This window comes from Lissotriton helveticus, chromosome 5_1 (genome assembly GCF_964261635.1).
Source record: "Lissotriton helveticus chromosome 5_1, aLisHel1.1, whole genome shotgun sequence".
Classification (NCBI taxonomy): domain Eukaryota; kingdom Metazoa; phylum Chordata; class Amphibia; order Caudata; family Salamandridae; genus Lissotriton; species Lissotriton helveticus.
In genome coordinates, this window is record NC_136065.1 from 1,138,261,052 (window position 1) to 1,138,287,196 (window position 26,145).

General features: G+C 47.8%; 1 protein-coding gene across 3 annotated transcripts in view; it reads left to right on the forward strand.

The window, feature by feature from the left end:
* PDCD4 (programmed cell death 4) overlaps window positions 1–26,145 on the forward strand; it is a 575,316-nt gene that overhangs the window by 347,923 nt on the left and 201,248 nt on the right. For all 3 annotated transcript variants that reach the window (XM_078643769.1, XM_078643768.1, XM_078643767.1), the window contains exons 6-7: window positions 23,566–23,787; window positions 25,421–25,518. In XM_078643769.1, coding sequence (XP_078499895.1) covers window positions 23,566–23,787; window positions 25,421–25,518 — 320 coding nt within the window. The remainder of the gene's footprint in view (window positions 1–23,565; window positions 23,788–25,420; window positions 25,519–26,145) is intronic.

A 26,145-nucleotide genomic window follows, 5' to 3' on the forward strand; every position in this document is an offset into this window, starting at 1 on the left:
TAGGAACAGCCCATCACAAATTGTCAGGCAATATCCCCTTAAATGGCAACACAACAACCCCACACACATTTCTGTCTCATCAGCAAAACCTAGCTTGATTCCTATGGCACAGCAAGCATGGGACCCAACGCCTGGATATACCCATCTGTAATAAAGAATTGCATTGAGGAAAACAAAAAGGTGATATGTGGAATAACTGAATTAATCTCAGCTGCTGCTAATTACACAAAGCTGCATTCTATTCCATCATTTTTTGCCATCTATGCCACTGTAGGCAGAGACCCAGCCAAATGCAAACCAGCCTTCATCTTCTTCCAGTAGTAAGGGTCCAGCCCAATGTTTGAGATCAGGCTGCCTCCAGATGAGAACACAAGCAACCCCAGACTGGTTTTGGCCTATTTTGGCCTCATCAATGAAGTACAACTTGATTGCGATTTTTGTGAGCATGGGACCCAGCACACCAGCTGCACTTAGGAGTGTGGGAACTTTACCCCCAGGATCCCCACACGGGGGGGGGGGCGGTGAGGGGGATAAGGTCCACTAGATGCCAAGCCACATGTATATTTTTTTTTTAAAAAGAATTTGTAGGGGGCTGGACTGTCCGCCTGTGATGCCAAAACAGGCCAATTCCTCCCCATTCCTTTTTTGGACATTAATCCCTGGTGTCTCATGGATTTTCTGTCCCCTAGGGGAAGATTGGTGAGTTACCCACAATCTAACCAGCCAAGGATGACTGAAAGCCCACTGAACACCCCGGATTGGAGACAGAAATAACAAGCATTTGCAATGCAATAGGTCTCGCATTTTTAAAGTTTGAGCTATTGGCATTGATAAAGAATGCAACACCAATGGCTCAAACTTTAATAATGCGAGACCTATTGCATTGCAAATGCTTGTTACAAATGCAGCAAAATAAATTGGTTCTTCGAACTAATCTTAAAATCCTACCTAAAGTCATTTCTTCTTTTCGTATCAATCAATCTGTTGAGTTACCGGTGTTCTTCCCTCAGCCAGATTCAGTGGTAGAACGTGCCTACACACATTGGATGTGAAGAGAGCATTGCTTTATTACATAGAAAGGAAAAACCCTTTCTGTAACACAAATCAACTTTTTGTCACTTTGGCTCCGCCACCCAGAGGCAATCCCATATCAGAATCAGGTATTGCAAGGTGGATAGTCGAGTGCATTCAAATATGCTACCCAAATGCAAAACTAACTTTAACAGTTCCCCCTAGAGCACACACTACATGCAAACTGGGAGCTTATATGGCATGCTTAGGGAATATATGATCTACTGTCATATGCCTCAAACAGAAAATGCTACTTACCCAGTATGCATCTGTTCTTGGCATATAGAGCTATAGAGTCATATTTTATTTATTTATTTATTTATTTTAAGAGTTTTATATAGCTCTGGCGTCTATAGACCCGAAGGTATCAGAGCGCTTTACATGAGTTTCAACAATGTAAAAGAACAAGATCAACAATTACACATTACATCAAAAAATAAGCAATACATTAGGAGAGGAGAGAAAGGAGAGAGAAAAGTAGTGGAGGGGGAAGGGGAGGTGAGAAAGGGGGGATAAGGGAAGGGACAACAGGAGAGATGAAAGGAAGTCTGTCTAAAGACCGACTGGGTAGGTGACGACCAAGGAGGGAATCCACTGCCCATCTCCCCTATAGCTAAACGAGGTAGCTCCATCGGGCATCAGACAAAATAGCTCGGTCTCATGCACCCACCCGCCTCCCCGGGTACCTATACATGTTGCAGTAATATCTTATTTAGATAAATGCATTCATGGACATCTCCTTTTACTACTTTTTCTAACTCCATGTTCACATTCTGCTGGAAAACAATCTAACAATGGAGTCGATGTCCATGCGCACTATCACCGAAAGGAGGAGTCGCCTACCTCGTGATTGGAAAGACTTCTTTGAAGAAAAACAAAGTGCAAACATCTGGACCCAACACTTGTTGGCGATCTATGCACAGCATATAACTCTACAGCTCTATATGCCAAGAACAGATGCATACTAGGCAAGTAGCATTTTCCTTACATCGCATGCGCTACTACGCATGCGATTACAAAGTGATTGTTAGAACTCTAAAAGCTCTATCCTCTCCCAATGCAGCCATAATTAACAGTAATCAGTCTCTTCTCACTCAGTATAAGCGCAACCACTCATTACCAGCCAGAGTCTTCATGCAACTGCTGGGAATGATAGCGTCTTGCATCATAATCGTACCACATGCAAGACTTCACATGCGTCCCCTTCAAGAATGCTTAGCAAGTCAGTGTAACCAGTTGCAGGGTCTATTAACCGATCTACTGTTGGTAGACGGCCTCACCCATCACACTCTGCAGTGGTGGAACCCACAAAATGTATCCAAAGGGCAGCCCTTCATCGACCCTCTTCCACAGACCGTCCTAACAGCAGACGCATCGCTCAGTGGTTGGGGGGCTCACTTAGAGGTTCACACAATCCAAGGGGTATGGAGTCTAAAGCACACAAGTCTTCATATAAATTACCTAGAGGTACTAGCAGTGTTTCTAGTGCTCAAGGCCTTTCAAACTCACCTCATAGGCAAACCTGTCTTAATGACATGTATGTTCTATATACAAAAACGGGGGGACACACTCTATCCATCTGTCACACCTAGCACAAGCCATTTGGAAATGGGCAGTACACCACAAGATTTACCTCCTGGCAGAACACCTTTCATAAGTAAACAATCAGATTGCAGACCTTCTCAGCAGACGGAAGCCGCAAATCCATGAGTGGGAACTTCATCCTCAGGTTCTCCTCTTTCAGGAATGGGGATTCAGATAGACCTGTTTGCCACAGCAGAAAACGCATCTACTGCTGCATACTTACAAAACACACAACACTTATCTCAATTCAGAGTACCAGTGATTAAAGCCTTTATGGAAGGGTTAAAAAGAGTCATACCAACAAGAGTCCCACCAGCACCAGTGTGGAACCTAAACATAGTCCTTACAAGCCTAATGGGTCCACCATTCGAACCAATGCATAGGTTCCAATTACAATTCCTCTCATGGAAGGTTACTTTCTTCATCGCAATAACTTCACTGAGGAGGGTTGGTGAACTCCAGGCATTAACTATACAAGTGCCTTTCTTTCAGCTTTGTAGAGACAAAGTGGTTCTTCACACCAATCATAAATTTCTCCCTAAAGTAGTTTCTGCCTTTCATATGAATTAATCGGTTGAGTTACCTGTGTTCTTTCCTCAACCTGATTCTGTAGCAGAACGAGCTCTACACACCCTTGATGTTAGGAGTTCTACTATAATACATTGGAAGAACAAAAGAATTTCGCAAAACAAAGCAACTTTTTGTTGCTGAAAGCAAAAAGAACTTGGCTAATACCCCCTAAAGCGCATTCCACACGCAAAATAGGGACTTCTATGGCCTTCTTAGGGAATATTACCCTAGCTGTAAGGCAGCAACATGGTCTACAGACAACTACAACAACTACAGGTTAGCCACCACTTTGGGAGTGTACTGCTGTATAGTCTATGCAAATCATGTGATTTACAGCTCGCATGCCTCGAACGGATAATGTTACTTACCCAGTAAGCATCTGTTCTTGGCTTGTAGAGCTGTAGATTCACATGCGCCCACCCGCCTCCCCGGTCTCCTGTAGTTGTTGCAGTTTCTCAGTTTATATACATACGCATGGACAGCTCTATTCTACACTTACTAACTTCATTATCACCCTCTGCGGTAAAACAACCTAACAATGGACTGAATGCCTATGCACACTATCACCGAAAGGAGGAGTCGCCTTACCTCGTGACTGGAAAGACTTCTTTGAAGAAAAACAACTTGCTAACATCTGGACCCAACACTAGATAACAGGAGTATGCAAAGCATGTGAATCTACAGCTCTACATGCCAAGAACAGATGCTTACTGGGTAAGTAATGTTATCCTTTGCTGTTGGGGAGGGGGAAGGGGGGAGAATTAAAGATGTGAGGCGCTGTGGCTTTTTTTTAAATGCAGAGATCGCTAGTCAGGTAGCGTCTCTGAAAGAAGGAATTGATTGGATTCCAGTAGCCTGTACTTCAGTTCTACCTTCCTCTTCACTGTATTTAGGAAGTGAGAGTTGTGAGAAAGTGGCTCTATATATACTGGACCAAAGTAAGGTACAGTGTGTGTATAGAGACCACAACCCCAAGAGGTATAACAGAGGTTAAAGTCAGGGCTGACCTTACTCTCCAAAGTGGTAGCTTGGTCGAGCAGTAAGGCAGTACCAGAGGACAGTGTAAAGCATTTGTTGTACACACTCAGTCAGCAAAAGGTTTCACACACTCAAGGACTGAACTCCAGGCCAATTGTTTTATATCAAAAGATATAGTTGTTTTATTTTTAGAACCAACCGGTATCAAAATATACTTTTCTCCATATGAGTGATCTCAGATAATTACTTTGCAGAAAGGTAATAAACTTTGTAAACACAATAGGCACAGGGGTTGCAGTAGGCAACCCAATTCTAAACACAATTTAACATTGAGCTCAATGGGTTTTTCTACATAAATGCAGTTGATTACTTTATAGATTACTTTTGTAACTCCAGGACTGGATCCTAGATTCAGTCCTGGGGTCTAAGCTGAAAACAGTTTAGTAAAAACGTTTTGGTTATTGCAGTGATTTTATAAGAATCTAAAGGTATTTTAAAAGTTGACACTTAGAAACTTTTCAGTGAAAAACTAGCAATGTTATCCAATGGAAGGAAGCTCAAGTCACAGGTAAAGTAGGTTCTCGTTACTTGTGTAATCCAGGACTGGACTCCTAGGTTCAGTACTGGGGTCTCTACCTAAGACAAGTAAGTATTTACGTTTTAGTAGTTGGTACGATTTTTAAGGAATATTTTTAATTTTCAAAAGTAGACCAAAGAAATTTCAGAGAAAAGTAGCCAAATGGTTTCCTATGGAAGAAAATTCAGGTTACGGGTAAGTACAGTTCTAATTACATTTGCGGTTCAGTACTGGGCTGAGAGGTACAGTACTGGCTCCTCCCCTGACTCCAGGTGAGTAATTCGAAATTCGTTACTTGGCTGATTTTATAGGAATATTTTAGAGTTTCAAAACTTCACACTTAAAAGATTTTTCGAGTCAAACCAGTCAATGTTATCCAATGGCAGGAAAGTGAGTTATCGGTTTCCAGGTGAGTACTCGACTGGTGATGTTAACGTTATGGGCATAGACTCAGGGGTCTCCCAGGGTCAGGAAGGTACAGTAGTTACATCCTCAGCAGCACAGAGGCAGCCGGGTGCAGAGAGAGTAGGCCCAATGCAATCCAATGGAGGGTAGGGGGCCTTTGGTTGGTGGCTGCAAGCAAGCAAGCAAGCCACATGGCTGTGGGAGCTGAGCTCCTGGTCACTTACTCAGGGCAAGTGGGGAAGTAGAGTAGGGTAGTAGTTGCACTCCCAGCAGCACTCGGACGGCTGGGTGCAGGGTGCTTTTGAGCCGTCGGGCGCTCTATGTTAGCCAATGGCAAAGTTAAAAAGTGAACAAAGGCTGCAGGCTCGGGGACCGAGATTCTTCAGATGCGACCACCACTTCGAGAGGTAAGTTGGGATCTTGGAGAAGAGGTAGGTACCCCAAAGGAAGGCAAAGGGGACCGCAGGGCGCAGGGTGCAAGGGTGTCTTTTGGCGTCGGGAAAGCTTACCCTCAGCTGGTCGTGGTTTGCAGGGGGGTCCCTGGTTCTGAGGCTACAGGCGTTGTCTGGGTCGTCGAGGAGGGTCTTTGGGCACTGGACTTCGGGTCCCAGTGGACGGGAGGACGTCCTCGTGGTCTTGGATCACTCCGGCACGGGCTGGGCTTGGCGGGTGCGCAGTGGGCTGGCTTTGCGGTTCCTGGCTGGCACCAGGGGTATTGCTGTTAGAGCAGAGCCTCTGCTAAGGAGAGTCCCTGTCTGTTAGAGGGTCAAGGCAGGCAGGTCCTCCGGGTTGTCCAAGGTTGCTTTCCACAGGAGTCGCCGGGATTAAGCAGGAGCAGGTTCCAGGATCGACAGGCCGGTGGGGCTGGGGCCACGTCGGTTGGTGTCGTCCTGTTGTTCGCAGCTGCACGGCGGGTCTTCTTCTTCTTGATCTTCTTTCTTCTTTTTTTTATCAGGATCTGAGGAAGGAAGGTTCAGGGTGCCCCTAAATACTGAATTTAGCGGCGTTACAGGTAGGACAAAGACAGGGACCAATAGGTCCCTGTCCTGGGGTGGGTACACCCCCTAGCCTGCTCCTCTCCGGTCGGAGGGGGCAGGAGCCTAACCGTGATTGGGCAGGGCTCCCCCTCTTCAAGAAGGCCGGAGCCCGGGGTCGTGCTTCACCTCGCCTCTCCCACCTGAGGGGCGGGGTTAGCACAGGCTGGCACACCCCCCTTCCTGACTTATGGTTTCCCGCCAGTCTTCCTGCCAAAGTGGGGGTCAGAACTGGTGGGGGCCAGTTGCTGAGTACAGCAAGTGGTCTGGAGAAGCTCACAAGGGAGGCATGCCTTTTTGAAGCTTCCCCCTGCCCCTCCTGGAGTAGGAGGCCTAGCACCTCGCCCAGGATGTGCATTGTTGCAGGGCCAGGAGAGAGGGGGGCTCTCCGTCCAGGGGTCCAGCAACATGTCTGCTGTGTGGCAGCGTAGGCAGCCTCTCAGACCAGACGTGGATTATAGGGTAGGATTTCAGGGGTCATCTCTAAGATGCCCTCTGGTGCATTTTACATTAAATCCCACACTGGCATCAGTGTGGTTTAATATGCTGAGACGTTTGGTATCAAACTTTTCAGTCTTCAGTAATGACAACCTCCAAGCACCATATACTCTTAATGGCATCACTGCTCTTACAGTGCCCAGGAATGGCCCTGGGTACTGTAGGGGCACAGGGCTCATGCACCTCTGTCCACACCACTGGCATAGGGCACCCAGCTAGAGGGGTGACTGAGGTATGCCAGGGCAGTGGGTCTTGTGGGCATGACACATAAGGATGTGTGCCATGTCGACTCTTTGTTTAGTTCTGTACTTAGACACTCAGCCTGCCAAGGCAGTGTGTGGGTGTCAGGTTACAGGGCCCCTAAGGGTGGCACAATAAGGATAAAGCCCGACTGATCCAGGTGGATCAGTTTGCTTACTACCTTCACCAGCCTATTAGAAAGAAGCTTAGCCAGTATTTTGGGCTCGGCATTAAGTAAAGAAATGGGCCTATAGGAGGCACAGTTGGTTTTGGGCCTACCCGCCTTATGAATCACTACCACTGATGCCACTCTTTGATCATCGGGAACAGTCCCTTTTTCCCTTGCCTCGAGAAATATACCTTTAAGATAGGGTGCCAGTTTATCGGGTCTAAGTTTATAGAGCTCAATAGGGAGCCCATTAAGTCCCAACGATTTACCCGAGTTCATGGAGCGGACAGCTTGAGCTATTTCGTCGGCTGTCAAAGCACTATCCATAAAGTCATGGTCTTCAGGGGACAGGCAAGGGAGCTGTATATCACGAAGCAGCAGACGAGAATCATCCTCTGAACGATCGGAGACCGAAGCGTATACAGTTTGGAAGTGCGCCGCAAAGCTATCAACAATACACTGTGGGTCTGTAACCGAAGCCCCCTCCTCTGTGACAAGTTCTGGGACGATGCGGTCATCCCAGTCCTTTTTGTCCAACCAAGCAATGAGTTTCCCGGCTTTATCTCCCAGGTCGTAAAGCCTGCCCTGCTGCTCCCTACCTAGAGCCTTAGCCCAATCAGTGATCAGGGATTTGTAATCATATTGCTTAAGGCTCAAAAGATGTAGTTTGGCTTGCGTTACTCCCTGTTCCATTTCTCCCTCCAACCGGTTGATCTCAGTCTCTGCGTCAACTACCTCCCTGTTCCTCTCCTTTTTAGCTCCCGCTGTCAGTGACAGGGCTTGACCCCTAATGACTGTCTTAACCCCTTCGATGCTTGTGACGGAACCGTTCCGTCATCAGTCACGGCTGAGCTGTGCTGATGACGGAACGGTTCCGTCTCGACCACACCCTGTTCTGGAATGTCCAGCACAGGGGCGGAATCGGCGCCACACGGAAGCGGTTAAAGACCTCCCAAAGGGACACGGAGGAGGACACTGACCCCTCATTGTATGTAAAATAATCATCTAAAGCCTTGATAAGGTCCTTGTGAAGTTTAGGGTTACGTAGATACCAAGGGTTAATGGTGGCCACCCTCCCCGCCGTCCCGAGGGGTGACGCACAGCTGAAACCACAGCGGGGAGTGATCTGGGATACCCGTGGCAAGGTGAGTAGCCTCTGTAACGTAGGATGCCTGAGCCGCCAGGACCATACAATAATCCAAGCGGGAGAGGCTGTTATGGGCGCCAGAGTGAAATGTGTATTGCCTCAGTTCAGGGTGGAGCAACCTCCAGCAGTCAACCAGACCTATTGCGTCCATAAACATCGGGCAGCCATCGCATAGTGTGCCCCGTATCTCGCAGGGGATGCCTGTCCATAACTCCAGAGACAACTGCATTAAAGTCACCACCCAGGATCAAAAGTCCGACCGGCAACTCAAGCATAAGCCTTCCCAGGTTAGCAAATGAAGTACTTTGCAAACCCGGGGGGACATAGATAGACAAGAGGGTAATAACACACCCCTCCCACCGACCCGAAACACCAACGTATCGACCCCTGTCATTCTCCCACGTGGAGTCTGGTACCAAGGGAAGCGTCCTTCGAACAAGGATACCTACTCCCCTAGAGCCCGACGTGAACCCTGAATGGGCCACCAACTTATATCCCATTCTGTGCATGGCCTTGCTTGAGTTACCTACTAAGTGTGTTTCCTGAAGCAATACCCCATCTGGAGCTTGTCGCCTAAGATACTGAAGGACCACACTGCGTTTAATTTTGTCCCCCAACCCATTCACGTTCCAACTCAAAACCTTTAGTTCCCTACCCCCCATCGTCATCCGTGAAGAAGAATTGACAACCCTCTGTCTGCTGCATGCTAATGAAGTACAATATTCTGATGCAATAAACCATCCACACAACTGGTGAAACAAACTCCCCTCCCCAACACCCCCCCACTCCGCTGCCCTGCCCACTAGGCATAAAACTTCCCACTGAAAAATGCAGAGTGCCTGTCGCCCTAAACATTCAAAAGAAAGAACAAAAATAAGTACTTAGGGGATAGAGCACAAGAGCTCCGGTCAGCGCCCAGAGAGTCATAATAATGAGTCCGAAGGAAATACAGTTATCCAATTGTTATGCCTCCCACCCCACCAAAAAACCCAGGACACATCACGCCCCACCCGCCGCATCCTCCCCCCACCCCAAACCGTCAAGACATACGACTGAACGTCCATTCAGGAAGGCTGAGCCTCTGCCATCATCCCCTGCCCTGTCCGCCGGAGCCGGAGAGCCCCGGACCTCAAGCCACTCCATCACTGTCTACGGTTGGTCAAAAAACCATGCCCGACCATCCGCCTCAACTCTAAGACGGGCCGGAAACAACATAGAGTACTTCTCTTCCAGGGGATCCTCATCAATAGTCATAAGCACTGAATATTCCCGCCCATGTGCGGGACCCCGGAAACAATATAAAAATATATATGTATAAAACACATATATCTCGCTCCACATATATGTATGTACATATATCATTTTTCTCACATCAATGCAGCCCCAAAACTGAGGCTAAACAATGCAAACACATATACATGAACTGCAATTAGTAAGGAATCAAAAAACACATTAGGTCAAAAAATCCTTGAACTTTGTGTTTTAATGAGTCAAAACCACTCATAAATCCTGAAAATTGCTTATAAATAGACATTGTTAGCCCTCAGGCTGCATTGTAAAACAATATCATAGAAAATGAAACCATTTTCACAATAACTGGCACTGTGCCTTTAAGGCAGCCATGACCCCAGGCTTCCCATCATGCCTCAGGGGTGACAGTTAGGTCAGTTGTTCTTTCCGGCTCCTTCAGTCAGGACCCTGGTGAAACAGCTCCTTTTCTTTTTGACTTTCTGTCAAAAAATATTCAGCTTTTACTAGAATTTTTGACTTCACTCGACGTCTTTTAGACATAGAGTGCTGTTTGAACACTTTTTGTGCTTAAAAAAGGTATTTTTCCTGTCAAAGATGCCTTCTCTCTTCAACAACTGTCCTTCATGTGGAAGGAAAAAGGCAAAGACTGACTCTCATTCAGTCTGTATCCTGTGCCTACCAGACTCTCATTCCTCTAAAACCTGTGAACACTGCCAGGTTTTATCTTCCAGGACTCTTAAGGATCGAGAGAGGATTAGAGCTTATGGGCTTTCTGAGAGAGGAAGATCTCCCAAGAAGCAGAAAAGTCGGAAGACGCGGTCGACGTCGAGAGGAGCCCCGACTGGTTCACATTCGACGTCGGGATCGGCGTTGGAGAAGCAGTCGACGGCGACGAAGAAGATGTCTTCAGCGTCTACATGGAAGGTACCTCCGCTTCAGTCAGCGTCGAGGGACAGGTCGCCGTCGAAGCGGAAGAGCTCGACGGCGAGCCGTGTGACGTCGAAACAGCATCGTCATGCTGTGACGTCGAGGCATTCTCCGTCGACGTCGGTCCACCGACGTTCGACGTCGAGCCATCCTCGGTCGACGACTAGCCATGGTCGTTCGACGTCGAGGGAGCCTCTGTCGACACATCATCGGTCGACGTCGATGCAGCCAACGTCGACGCCTGGACGAGAGCGTTCGACGTCGGAGCGGCATTTGGAGTCGAGGCACGCCCAGTCGCCATCAAGTCAACGGCGATCGGCGTCGAAACAGCCTCCATCGACGTCGAACAGACAGCCTTCAACGTCGAAGGACAGCCATTGCCACCCGAGGTCGACTGAGAAATCGCGGTCGACGTCGAGGGAGCGTCTTCCTGCTCGGCGCTCGGCGTCGATACAACCACCGTCGAGGGATCAACAAAGATCCAGGGAGAGAAGTTCTTCGCAAACAAAGAACGTTTCTCCTACAAAATCAAAGGAGGTGGTTCGGGACAAGGGAAGTGACTTGTTAGTCCAGACTCATGCCCTAGAGCCACAGTTGGGTTCTCCAGGTTCAGCATCGGCTGCGGAGGGGGAACAATCTCCAGTGCAGGATCCCCCCGCCAAGAGACGGAGACTTGCAGAAGAAAGATCTCGCTCAAGGTCTCCCTCTGGATCTCTGGTGAGTCTTTCCTCATCATCCTCATCATCTCGGAGTGGCAGATCCTCGGATGGTCGGGGCGGCGCATCTAATAGGGGGAGGTCCGAATCCCCTGCAAGATCGCAACAGGATCGAACGGAACGACCTCAACGGTCGCGTACACCTGAGAAGGATCCCATCCACAAGTCTCCTTCTGTTCATCTTTCCCCAAGGTGGAATAGACCTCTTCACCACTGGGCAAAGGACAAGGAGACGGCGGAGCGCCTAAAGCGATATCGAGACCAACCTCTTCGCAGAGAAAGGTCTCGTTCTAAACACTCAAGCAAGAGACATTCTCGTCACAGAGAGAGATCTCGTTCCAAGACGCGTTCTAGCAGAAGAACTAGGTCCAGGAGGACAAGTAGTTCTTCAAGTTCGTCGAGAACACGATCTCACAGGGATTACTCCCCGACTCTTACTAACAGTCCACGCTCAAGAGTGTCTCCAACTGAGGATATTTTCTCGTTCCAAGATATCTTGGGCAGGGGAGCCCTGAAACTGGGAGTACCGATGACAGCTCCACAAGTCAAGACGACTGTCATATTCGAAACCCTGCAACATAGATCAGCACCCAAACCGTTGTTGCCGTTGGTTCCGGGTATAATGGAACATGTGAATGAAGTCTTCCTCACTCCGGCAACGGTGAAGTCCGTTCCAGCGAGGATTCTCAAAAAGTATCGTCCTCCGGAAGAGGATCCTCTGTTCCTCAAAGCTGATCCCCCGCCAGATTCAGTGATCATTACGGCGGCAAGAAAATCCAATGCGGTGGCTTCCTCATCCACGGTACCTCCGGATAAGGATAGCAAGGTGCAGGACTCATGGGGGAGAAGGGTGTGTAACACCTCAGCCTCTTTCCTCAAGGTTTCTAACGCGGAAGCCCTGCTCGGCAGGTATGACAGGTCTCTGTGGGACTCACTTCAGAGATTTACCGCAAAGCTCCCTGAAGAAGACAGAAAGGACTTTGAGGAGGTTCTGATGGAGGGCAGTCAAGTCTCCAACCAGATTATAGGATCGGCAGCAGATGGGGCAACTCTGGCGGCACATGGCTATGTGCACGGAGTTACAGCAAGGAGAACATCTTGGTTACGCCTCACAGCATTAAAACCGGAGGCTCAAGCAAGAATCCTGAACCTTCCTTTTTCAGGCACATCTCTCTTTGGAGCAAGTGCGGATGAGGAAATGCAGCGGATGAAGACCGAGTTGGACACTCTCAAAGCGGTGGGACTCGAGAAGAAAAAGGAATTTAAGAAGAAATTCCGTTCGAACAACAAGGGTTATTCGAAGCAGAGGGTTCAAACCCCTCAATGGCAGAAAGGCCAGAACCAGCAGGGCCAGCAAAAGACACAGTACAAAGGCAAGGGCAATTCCAAGGGAAATGGAAATCAGCGCCAAGGCAACAACTTCAATAAAGTGCAGCAGAAGCAATGAGTCTTCACTTCCCCCAGCGCCGTTACCCACTCCAGTGGGGGGAAGCATTGCGCATCACAGGACAGAGTGGCAGGCCATCACCAAAGATCAATGGGTGTTGTCTACGCTGCAGAATGGGTACTGTCTTCGTTTCCATCGTCTACCTCCGCACGTTTCCCCGATGTCAACATCAAGTCACCAGCTACAAAGGTTAAAAGCAGAAGTAGCTACACTCCTCGAGAAAGAAGCCATCGAGAGAGTTCCGGTGTCCCAAAGGGGGAAAGGAGTGTACTCGAGGTATTTTCTGGTCAGAAAAAAGGTCCAGAAGGAAGAATACAGGCCCATTCTGGACTTGAGAACACTCAATCTGCATGTACGAAAAGAAAAGTTTCGCATGTTGGCGCTTCATCAGATATATCCACATCTCAGGCAGGGGGATTGGATGTGTTCGATGGACCTTCAAGATGCGTACTTCCATATTCCAAAACGGCAAGATCACAGAAGATTCCTTCGGTTCCGGGTGGGGACCTCTCACTACCAGTTCAAAGTCCTCCCGTTTGGGTTGAAGTCGGCTCCCAGAGTGTTCACCAAGTGTGTCGCAGTGGTGGCGGCAGCTCTACGCCGCAGGGGAGTCTTCGTATACCCATACTTAGACGATTGGCTGTTGAAAGGTCCAACTCCAGGCAATGTAAGGAATCAATTCAAGACATGCATAGAACTTTGTCAACGTCTAGGTCTACATGTCAATTTCAACAAGTCTGTATCACAACCAACTCAGAGGATCCACTTCCTAGGAGCTCTGCTAGACTCCGAAGTAGGAAAAGTGTTTCCTTCGGAGGAGAGACAGTTTTCGATAGCCCTCAAGTGCCAACAAGTTCTTCTCCACAGGTCCCAGAAGGTGCGGAAGATAGCCTCGCTCTTGGGGTCGATGGCTTCCTGCATCTTCCTAGTGCCGAACGCCAGACTTCGGATGCGTCCTCTTCAGCAGGATCTGGAGGACAAATGGGACCAACACTCAGATCAGTGGGACGATCGGATCACTTTGTCGGAGGTTGCTCAATCTTCCCTCCAGTGGTGGACAAAGAGACAGAACATGCAGATGGGGGTTCTCTTCCATCAACCGCCTCCAACACAAACGATCATCACAGATGCATCATTGCAAGGATGGGGAGCGCACATGGGACCCCTACAAGTGCAGGGTCTGTGGTCTCCCAAGGAAAGCACTTATCATATCAACTTGCTGGAGTTGAGAGCGGTTCACCTGGCTCTCAAAGCGTTCCTTCCCTCGCTTCAGGAGAAAATGATTCTAGTACAGACGGACAACACCACCACGATGTACTATTTAAACAAGCAGGGAGGAACACGCTCAAGGACTCTGTCTCTGGAAGCGCAGCGCATCTGGCATTGGCTTCTAGCTCGCAAGTTGTCTGTTCAGGCAGTCCACCTCCCAGGAGAGCAGAACGTGAGGGCGGACGCTCTAAGTCGGCACTTCGAAGACAGAGAAGACTGGGTTCTCAACGACGAAGTGCTAGACGACATTTTCCAGTCTTGGGGTCGTCCTTCAATAGATCTCTTCGCAGACGACGAAAACACCAAATGCCCAAGCTTCGCCTCCAGGTTCTATCGACCAGGAACGAGAGGGAATGCTCTGTTAATGGACTGGTCGGGGCAGTTTGTGTACGCCTTCCCACCCCTTCCGCTGATCCCGAAGGTGGTGAGCAAGCTGAACCACTCGTGCACAACGATGATCCTGATTGCCCCAGACTGGCCGAGACAATGGTGGTACACAGACCTACTTCACCTATCAGTGTCTCCTCACAAGAGGCTTCCATGCAGGCAGGACCTGTTGTCGAAGATGAACGGGAGGATTCACCATCCCAACCTTCCGTCACTGAACTTGGCAGCTTGGCTCCTGAGGTCATACAGTACGGCCATCTAGGGCTGCCACAGGACTGCATGGCCATTCTGAAAGAAGCACGACGCCCTTCCACTAGACATTCGTATGCATGCAAGTGGAAGAGATTCTATATGTGGTGCATGCAGAATGGTCACAATCCGGTAAAAAGTCAGGAAGAAGCAGTTCTCCCATACTTGTTGTACCTGACTAAAGCAGGTTTGAAGTTTAACTCCATTAAGGTGCATTTAGCCGCTATTACAGCTTATAGGCGATCACCTTCACAAACTTCTTTTTTTCAGCTTCCTGCAGTAAAAGATTTCCTGCAGGGTCTAAAGAAAGTGTACCCTCCTGTTCGGCCTCCTGCTCCGCCTTGGGAGCTGAACCTAGTCCTATCAAAATTGATGGGTTCACCTTTTGAGCCTATTCATAAAGCTTCTTTACAGCATATTTCCTGGAAAGCGGCTTTTTTGATAGCGATTACGTCAGCCCGTAGGGTGAGCGAAATTCAGGCCCTATGTACTAAAGAACCGTATACGGTTTTTCATCTGAACAGAGTGGTGCTTAGAACGCATCCTTCTTTCCTGCCTAAAGTGGTATCAGATTTTCATGTCAATCAGTCTATCTCTTTACCCACTTTCTTTCCTAATCCCTCTACTCCAGCTGAGAGGGCATTACACTCTCTGGACCTGAAAAGGGTTTTAAAGTTCTATCTGGACAGGTCCAAGTCTATTCGACATTCTGATCAATTGTTTGTTAACTACGGTTCGATCAGGACTGGTCATGCAGCCTCGAAACGTTCTATCTCCAGGTGGATCGTTTCGTGTATCAAGCTTGCTTACCAATTGGCACAGAAGACTTTAGGGGGTTCCCCTAAGGCGCATTCTACTAGAGGTAGAGCAGCCACGGCGGCTTACCTGCAGGATGTGCCCATGTCTGAGATTTGTAAAGCGGCGACCTGGAGGTCTGTCCATACATTTACCAGACATTACTGTCTAGATTCTGACACGAGAGCAGATACCCAGGTGGGCCAGGCCTCCCTGAGGAATCTGTTTAACAGCTAGAATTTCTTTTGGCTGTTATGATTGGTTGGGTCATGTACTTCTCATTTACCTGCAGGTGGTTGATGGGCTTGCTATTCTATTCAGTGCTTATGACTATTGATGAGGATCCCCTGGAAGAGAAGGATAAGTTACTTACCTGTAATCCTAGTTCTCTTCCAGGGGTATCCTCATCAAAGTCAAAAGCAACCCACCCGCCTCCCCAGGTAAATGAGATTTGGTATTGTTTTGTTTTCAATCTTGTGGTTGAGCCCTGTCTTCAGGGTTATGCAAAGAACAACTGACCTAACTGTCACCCCTGAGGCATGATGGGAAGCCTGGGGTCATGGCTGCCTTAAAGGCACAGTGCCAGTTATTGTGAAAATGGTTTCATTTTCTATGATATTGTTTTACAATGCAGCCTGAGGGCTAACAATGTCTATTTATAAGCAATTTTCAGGATTTATGAGTGGTTTTGACTCATTAAAACACAAAGTTCAAGGATTTTTTGACCTAATGTGTTTTTTGATTCCTTACTAATTGCAGTTCATGTATATGTGTTTGCATTGTTTAGCCTCAGTTTTGGGGCTGCATTGATGTGAGAAAAATGATATATGTACATACATATATGTGGAGCGAGATATATGTGTTTTATACATATATATTTTTATATTGTTTCCGGGGTCCCGCACATGGGCGGGAATATTCAGTGCTTATGACTTTGATGAGGATACCCCTGGAAGAGAACTAGGATTACAGGTAAGTAACTTATCCTTCATGCCTCTCTCCCGCAGATCACGCTTCACTGACAAAAAGGATTTTTGTTGCTTTTGCACTCTTTTTTTCGTGAAGTCAGGAAAGAAGGCAATATTGGCATTTTCATATTTGAGGGGAGCACTGGCCCTTGAACTTTAAAGAATAGCATCCATGTCACAGTAGTTGAGGACTCGGGCCAACATGGGCCGCGGGGGAGCGGGGGAGCGCCCGGTCTGGGACGGCCGCCCGGGACCCTGTGTGCCCGTTCAATGACGAAAAACCTGCTGAGACCTTTCGGTTGTAAGTGTTTGAGGATGAGATCCTCGACAAAGAGGTCCGGGGCCTGACCCTCTGACTTCTCATGCTCCCCCAGGATGTGAAGGTTGTTATGACGAAGGCGTCCTTCATAGTCATCCAACTTGAGGTCAAAGGCCATACGAGAGTCACACAGCTCCCCAACCTCGGCCTGTAGCTGGGAGACGTCCGCCACAAGACTGGAAGTGGTAAGTTCGACCTGCTTAACCTTTTCATTCAGTTTCCCCATGTCAGCGCAAATCAAGTTGATGTCTATGGCCATTGAGTCCATCTTATGCTCTAACGAGGTTTTGACCCCAGATATGGCATCCATGACGTCTTTAAGAGAGAGCTCCAGTTCTTCCCCAACCAGTGCCCCCCTCCCCGAGTCCTCTGACCGCTTCCTTTCGGCACATCCTTAGTGATAGTATACCTGTCAAGTTTATTGGCTTGTACCGCTTTCGACCCCCTGACCCCGGTGCCCTTAACACGCTCCATGTCCCGATGGACAGTGCACACTCAGGGGCACCCACAAGAAGCAGCAAGATGTTACTCCCGACCCAGCAGCTCAGGACGTGGGTCCTCTACAGACCGCCGCGTCGAGGACAGGCAATACACTTCATCCACAGTGTAGATGTTGGAGGGGGTCCCACAGAGGCACACAGCGCAAGGGAATCAGAAACGCAACCAGTTCACTGCCACAGAGGGCCACAGTCCGCACCTTGGCAGTGCTTACAGATATTATTCAGTCGATCCCTTGTACCCTTAGTCACTCAGGTCCCTGATCCAGCCAGCCCTCTTAAACAAAAAAGTTAATCACACTTGCGATTGGCTGATCAAATAGAGCGCTGCGCCTCCCTAAGATCAGACAGAGCGAGAGAACATCGGGGTGGGGGGTCCTTCAACAACCCGAGGGCCGCTAAGCAGAACGATGCCACTGAGTCCGGGTCCACCGCTCTACCACACACCGAAGCCGTAGCACCTCTCCAGCGAAGAAAGCAGCCCCCTCCTGCATCAAGAATAGCACACTCCCCTGAAACCCACAGGCAATGGACTTCATGTGCTGCCAACTTTAGGTTCCACCTCTGTGTTGCGACCAATGGGCCCCGCCAGGAGAAGGGGGACACTGACAAGGCGTGGGGAGGGCCCAGGATCGAGCCGTCCACCCCACACCACCAAAACCTGCTGCATTCGCCACCAGGACACACAGCCCATGCCACCAGTATCGCAGGCAGGATGAATTATACAGCAATGTGGAGGGAAGGAGGGGGGGAACTTCACACTGCCATGTGCACGATCCGCAGGGGCCTCAGGAAGCTGCTGTGCCCCCCGCAATTCCGTGATGGCAAGGAGTCCCTTTAACACAAAAGTGGCCTCGCCGATCCGAAGGCAAAGAGGGAGGGGGGGGGGGGTAGATTCTCACAGCAGCCGACTCGTTGTAATCCTCAAGGATCCGCGGGGGGGGTGGAGAGGGCAGGGGGGGGCGAAGAGGGAACAGGAGGGGAGACAACAGTCCAACAGGGGCGATGGGGGTGGATACACAGTCAACCCCGGGGCCGGCACTCGGCGCTCAGAGCGGCATCCGCCACCTCCGCAGCTGACTCAGCACCCCCTCGGCGTCCGCTACTCACATAAGTTTGCCTGGTCAATTAGGGAGCACTAAGCCACACAGGATAGCTGTGATGCCGGACACAGGCGCCGATCGATTCTTCTAGCGCCGCAGCCTGATCCTCCGGCCGAACCGGAAGTCGTTGGTTCACGGGCCCGAGCGCCCACTGTGGGTCTTGGCTCTGAGGCCCACACTCGACTGTGCGCCGGCCGCAGCTACAGGACCGCTGCGGGGACTGCAAACTTCCTGGTTTCGGCGGACCGGGCTCCGCCACATGCCGACCCCGGGGGAAGCACTTCGGAAGTCAGGATGGCATTTCAGGATTGATTTCTGGGCTCACCGAGCACGGAGCTCAGAAACTACGCGGCCATTCCGAATCGCGCCTGGCCACGCCACCTCCTCTTTGCCATTATTAAGGAGTTCACCAAACCCAACAGCGAAACCAGAGGTCCCACCATCCTAAGACCTCTGCAACAAACTTCTCTGACCTCAAGATCAAACAGATCTAAGACCGCTTCGACACCTAAGAACTACCCATCACTCCCTCCAGCACTGCACGCGACGCCGACGCCCCCAACAGATCCTGCTGAACTGGACCCCCCTCACCATGGGGAACACACTCAAGACAATGAAGAGCTCACTCCGGAGCCCCCTCATACCCATGCTCGCACTACATCTTCCAGAGAGCTGCCATCGCCCCTGAACTATGCCACACTATCAGCTGCTCCATCGAGACCGCCACCTTCCCCGATGACTGGAATCACGCTGAGCTAAACCCCATGTGTGATGACATACTGGCATTAGGACTAAACTATGGGTTATAAGGTAGCACTAAGGTGCAACAACAAGATACGGCATGCCAACTTTGTTACAATATATTAACTTGTATTACGCTTGGTCGCAAGAGATTCCAACACACTAATCACACTGAGTGTGTTTTGGGACAGAATCATATACTCATGTTTTGCTTACTTTTGTAAGTACAGAGGTCCTAATAGAGAAATTAATACAGATATGGGCACAATATCTAACTAACACAAACATACTAAAGGTCTCGTTGGCAAACTGGTCACACAGTGATCAATATGGTATGGACACAGAGATCATTATAACGAGCACTTGGGTTCTATAGGTGTTGGGGTCACTTCTCCTTGTGTATAATGATGAGCGGATGGTTTATATTTATCTTGTAGCCCTGATGAAGTCGGGTTTATGCACCTAATGACGAAACACATGTTGGCTACTGAAGTTACCAGAGTGACTACGAAGTGTATTAAGAACATCAAATGAAATGTGAAGAAGAAACAAAATAAAAAACAAAGAACAAAGAAACTTTTGTACTCATATATTCCAGTTTTGAACATTTGGCTGCTTAGGGGTTACAATAATCTAAACTTATTGAGGTTTTCCTTATCAAGTTGAGAGTGTTGTTGGCCGCTCTTTTTCCTTCGGAGAACCGTGCTTTTTTTAGATTAAGTTGGGAATACTCTAGGTTTGCGCTAGCATTTAACCTTGCCACGGTAAGTTACGATCTGTTTGTTGCATTGCTTACCCAAATGGAAGGCAATTCAGTCTGCTGGGGAGAATCCATGTCCCATTGCCAAGCCAGAATGGATAAAATCACATCACCTGAATGCACTACATTTTCAGGACCGCTAATGAGGCCTGAACCATGTCTACGAATTAGCACTTGATACTAGAGTATGACCCCTCAACTTATAGTCTCAACAGCGAACAACTGCAGTACATTGAGTACCTAGATTTGTGTTTCAATGACACCTGGCTAGCTCTGCATTGAGGAAGAATGAGATTAGGGAAGCTGGAGTCCTCTTTTGAGGATGCAGGCTAATGTGTTGTTACAAAACATGAAGGTCTTGCTCTTTTGCCTTGATCGAGCTTGTGTACCCAGAAGCTACATAGCCAGCATCTATGTGTCACCTTCAGGCAGAATCTTTCCTTGACCATTCCAAAGAGCTTTTTTATTTTGTCCATATGTTTTTCAGGCTTGTGCCATAAACATCATGCTCATCCTTCCAAAAACTTTTTTTACCCTGAAGTAAGACATCTGATGGAGAAAATCGACATGGTGTGAGAAGGAGGTTCGGAGAGCAAATACATCGACTGATAATGCAGGGAATGATGGTGAAGTGGGGGAGAAAGCAATTGTCTTTCACACAAAACAGGTGTCTTAACCAAGCAAACTGTAGGAGAGTAGGGTCTGCTTCCTATGGTCACCCCCGCTTTTTGCTTTTGCTTCTCTGGTTTTCGACTTAGATGTGGCTGTGGGCCTGCTAATCAGACCCACAGCCCAGATGCACTCTCTCTAAATGTACACAATGTACTCTAGGTACATCCACAATTGGGAATTGGTTCACCTTATCAGCCCCTGTACAAGTGTACCATAGGTGCCCAGGGCATAGGTGCAACCAAGGCCTACCAGGGGCTGCAGCATATATTATGCCACCCCTGGCTGGCCACCTAAATTGACACAACTGGCTTTTCACTCAGCTGGGGCAAGGTTGTGTAATCACCCCTTGCTTAGGTATAGTATCCCTATACCTACCTTATATATAGACACATAGTAACCTATAAGTCACTCCTATGGCAGGCCTTAACAATCCTGGAGGCAGATTGCTTGGTTATGTGTGAGATGGTGCTCTAGCATGAGCTGAGCCTGTCTGCAGCTTTCGGAACCATGTCCTTATAGCTGTTCTATGATATTGCCATACCATATACTCTTAAGTGCATTATAATCCTCGTGGTTAATGCTAACTTTGGTTTGGCTTTATCCAAACATGTCTTGTAAGGTGTCATACGCTTTGGAATACTACCCCCTCGCCAATTCTGGCGACGGGGGTAGCAATCCAATCCATCCAACATGTTGTTGCTGACTATACCGGTTAAAGTTAACCAGAGCCCCAGCATCACAAAATGGACGCTGCTGCCACAGACGCAAGTCTGACCTCCTGCTGCTGGGAGTCCTTCCAGTCACGGATGTTTGGACAATAGGTTTCCAGCCTGGGGAGGTGCGAGCACCACCCCAGACAGGACTTTGTGTATTGGGACAGGGAGGGCTGAATAGATTGAGACACTGCCTGGAGCGCCCTAGGTGCTCCATGCATACCCCGGTTCAAACCGGTTACTGGGGCACTCCAGCCCCAGCTCTGGCGCGAAACTAGACAAAGGAAAGGGGGTGTAACCACCCCCCTTCCTGGTCCCACCCATAGGAGGGACCTAGAAAGTAATCCAGACCCTTTTAGTTGTATAAAGGTAGGAGCTGAGTCCTGAGACTTTAGATTAATCCTGAACCGAAACTTGGCATGAAACTCTGGACCTTCGACATTCTGCTGAAGCTGAAGACTGAAGAATCTCCCTTGTGGCCAAGGAGTGACCACCCTGGGCAACCAGGCACCATTCAGCAAATCAACGGCTTGCTTTGTCGACGTTCCCGCCGGAACCCAGGCACATAGCCTGACAAGACCCAGACTTCCAGACCTCTCTGACCCTCTCTTCACGACTGCAGCACAGCTGAGATCCGTGGAGGCGACGAGATACATGGGACCGGGCATCTTGGAAAGCCTGCAACTGCTAACTGTGCAGCTCCTGAGGCATCCTCGAAGCTGTGCACTGGGGACTGAGAAACCCCGAACCCGAGCTCCACCTGCACCGAAGATCAGCCCTCCACACTCCCCGAGTTCTGCGTGGCGCCCTTCTGCTTGTGTTCTGCTCGACGCGTTGTCCGGTTACTGGCCCGTTGGCTAGTAGCCTCTGTGACGACAATCCTTTTTGAACCACATCGCTGGTCTGGTTGCTCCAGACTGGCCCATGCTTCCCTGCAAAGGTGAAGCACCTCAGACCTTGCTGGTCTGCACCAGAAGCCTTTGTTGTATCCTGCCTGGGTTGCCTTTGCCAAGGCTCGTTGACTCCAATCCGGAAGTCGACCCCTCCTGTTGCGAGAACCTTCGTGGGACAGCTCATCTCCAGCACCTGGTCGTCGACGAGGACTCCTGGTCCACGTGGCTGCAAAGACAAGCTTCAAGACAGCACCTGATTGCTCCTCGAGGTCGTCTGGTTCCTTCCTGATTCCACCCGGTCACTGGCTAGTGACCCAGACTCTGTCCCCTCTGCTTTCAGGTCCTCTTCATCCTCGTTCCAGCCTTGGATCCACCCAGACATCTTCCTCCTGGTCGCCTGCAGCATCTTTCTTCAACGGCTCCATAGGACTCAACGCCGAAACCCGACACATCTTCACACCTATGCACCCGCCGTCCGTGGGTGAGGTAACGCGAGGACTTCGGTGCTCCCAAGGGTATTGACTATCCAAGTGGTGAGGTTTTTAGTTGTTTCCTCCTAGCTAAACCGGAAGTGTCCTAAATCCTTCTAAATCTAAGTTCCAATTGACTTTGCATTGACTCGCGCGTGTGTGTAAAGACACTGCACGCGCCGCCTGTGGGCCTCCTACATCTAAACTAAGGTTCAGATAGTGTAGCCCCAGCGATTCCCTAGGCCCTAGGCCTTTCCTTTTCCCGTGACGTGGTACTTATACCACTTTCTTAATATATGGTTTGCTTCGCCCCAGGGTCTAACCGTAAATTGTGCAACTTAACGTATTCTGACTAAGTATCTTGTTATGTGCTTTGGCCTCTGATCTCATAAAGAGTTCAGAGGAGTGTGTTAGTAAATAAATACATATATATTTTATATATATCCTGTGTGGTGTCCTTTCATTTGGTATTCAAGGGGTTACATATGGTAAAACAGCTGGCTTTACACGCCCTCAAGAGTCTTTTAGCCTAAGACTGTTCTGTCCACACTACCACTAGGATAGCTGGTCTATAAGGTTGACTTACAACCATCACCATAAGGGTTGTTTGGACTGGTGCAAGGTGTTCACTAGAATAGTGAACATCATATACCAGGCCAACTTCTCGCACAAACTTCAAGGGATATCAGAGGCAAAGGAAAAGACACTCACAAGAGTTTGTAGTCCTGTATCTTGAAGGCTTCTGTGTTCTGGGATCTTCCTCCGTGGCCACAGAAACAAAAACTGTACAACCCTGCATTGCTTAATAATGCTAGCAACTTCTACAGTTCTTAAACATAATAGTTAGTCTCAGTTTTCACTTTGCAGCCTTTAACAGTTCCCTTTTTATTCCTCCCTCTTTAAAAGAAGTGAATACAGATGGGTTTTCTGTCAAATTAAAGCCAAGAGATATGAATGTTGCCTAGATATGCTATTAGTTGCAAAGACAGAGTGATTGTTCTGGAGAACAAGGACTACAGAGAAGTATCTTTTCCATTTTGCAAATTAACCAACAAATTATGCATACTTCTTTTTTTATTCCACTTTGTGACTGTCCTTTGTTTTGTCTGTTAAAGGAGATGCTGAGAGATTTAAATATTGGAGAAATGAAGTGTGGTTTACCAATGTTGGCAGTTTCTTTGGCACTAGAAGGGAAGGCGAGCCACAGGGAGATGACCTCAAAGCTTCTATCAGACCTTTGTGGGACAGTACTGAGCCCACAGGATGTAGAAACCTCTTTTGACAAGCTACTTCAGGAGCTTCCAGAATTGGTCTTGGATACGCCCACAGCACCCAAGGTTTGTTACTTTGGCCAAGTTGTCGTTTATCTATATATATAAAAACGAATGTATGTCTGTCTGTCGGTCTGTTTGTCCTTTATGCATTAAAATACCATTCATCCGATCGGCATGAAACTTTGGGAAGTTGTTGAGTACACTCCCGCAAAGGTTTCTGGCATAACATTTTTTAAAATATCGGCCCCCCCCAGGGCCCTTATAATCTTTCAAATACTGATGTACGCGCAAGACGGAAAAACAAACAAATCGTGTAGCCACAAGCACTCGAATAAATAAATAGAATTAAAACAGCATTCATCCTATCGCCAGGAAACTTTGGGAAGTTGTTGAGTACACTCCCACGAAGGTTTCTGGCATAACATTTTTTTAAATATCGGCCCCCCAGGGCCCTCATAATCTTTCGAATACTGATGTAAGCGCAAGACGGAAAAACAAAAAATTGTGTATCCACAAGTACTCGAATAAAGAAATAGAATTAAAACAGCATTCATCCGATCGCCAGGAAACTGTGGGAAGTTGTTGAGTACACTCCCGCAAAGGTTTCTGGCATGACATTTTTTTAAATATCGACCCCCAGGGCCCTCATAATCTTTCGAATACTGATGTACGCACCAGACGGACAAACAAGAAATCGTGTATCCACAAGTACTCGAATAAATAAATAGAATTAAAACAGCATTCATCCGATCGCCAGGAAACTGTGGGAAGTTGTTGAGTACATTCCTGCAAAGGTTTCTGGCATAACATTTTTTTAAATATCGGCCCCCCCAGGGCCCTTATAATCTTTCAAATACTGTTGTACGCGCAAGACGGAAAAACAAAAAATCGTGTTGCCACAAGCACTCGAATAAATAAATAGAATTAAAACAGCATTCATCCTATCGCCAGGAAACTTTGGGAAGTTGTTGAGTACACTCCCACGAAGGTTTCTGGCATAACATTTTTTTTAAATATCGGCCCCCCAGGGCCCTCATAATCTTTCGAATACTGATGTACGCACCAGACGGGCAAACAAAAAATCGTGTATCCACAAGCACTCAAATAAATAAATAGAATTAAAACGACACTTTGAAATGTTTTCCATATTAAAATGAATAAGTTTCAATAAAAATGACACAATGTAAATTGAATGTTATCATAACGAGCTTCCTTGAATTTCCTTTGTTCGGAGATCGCAGCAACGTGCGACAGGTAAGCTAGTTAACAAATAAAGAAAAAGGATAGGGAAGACTTGATGGTCAAGGAGAAATTTGCAAGTCTTGTTTGAAGGCACACACTAAAAATAGCTGACAGAACATCACTAGCTGTACTAGATGGTTAAAGGGTAGATATTTATCTGTAAATATTGCATTGAGTTACTAAAGATTTCTTGTCAAATATCTGTATTGTGTGTGTGAGAGATTACTTTCTAATTGGATGGTCTGTTTATTGACTTAACATTAAGTCAGCTTCATGCCAATCTCTAGATTAATCCTTTGACCTTTAAAACATTTTCTTAATAGTTAAAATGGCTAATGGGATACTTTTATGTGTTACTTTTACACTCACCATTTGGTTACATCCAATGCATTTCTTTGTCATTAAAATAAACTATATTGAAGTATTGATTTTTTTTGTCTTTCTTTCTCAACAGTTTGTGGGCCAGTTCATTGCTAGGGCTGTTGGAGATGGAATTTTGAGCAGAGATTATATTGATCGTTACAAAGGAACTGTGGATTGTGTACATGCACGGTAAGTTGTAACTGCCTTTAGGGATTAGCATTGGCTCCTCCACTTGGGTGTCATGAGCAGTGTTGTGCTAAAAGAGGATTGGGGATTGGGGACTACAGGGAGGAAGATATTAAGACTTTGCTTTCCAGCCCTAAAACTAATGTTTTTGCCACTTTTGTATGTTACCAAAAGCATGAGTGCAAGAATTGCTATGAAAGAGGTATACAAAAAAGTGATCAGTGGAATGCATCATTGCCCCAGTATTGGAACTTTCATAGATTCCCATGCTTTTGTATCATTCCCCGTCGTCGGAATGGGAGTCTCGGTAACAAAATAACATAGCAGTAGGTACAAAAGAGAAAGATAAAGGCCTAGGCCTCATTCCCTTTTGTAGCATATCCGCCTCTTTTTGTTAAAGAGACAAAACTAGGCATCAGCCAATCAGAAGAGTCTCACCCCATATAATCCTCCTGAAGGAACCTCAGAGCCTCAGATTTTCTACCGCACGTTGCGCTTAGGGAGTCTCCTTTGAGCTTTGCTCAATCTATACTCTTTCAGAAGTTTTTCTTCAGGATTTCTCTTCAAAATTGTTAGCTGTCCCTTCCAGGATGTCTGATAAGGAAAAGAAGGCCCTTTTCAAGCCATGTT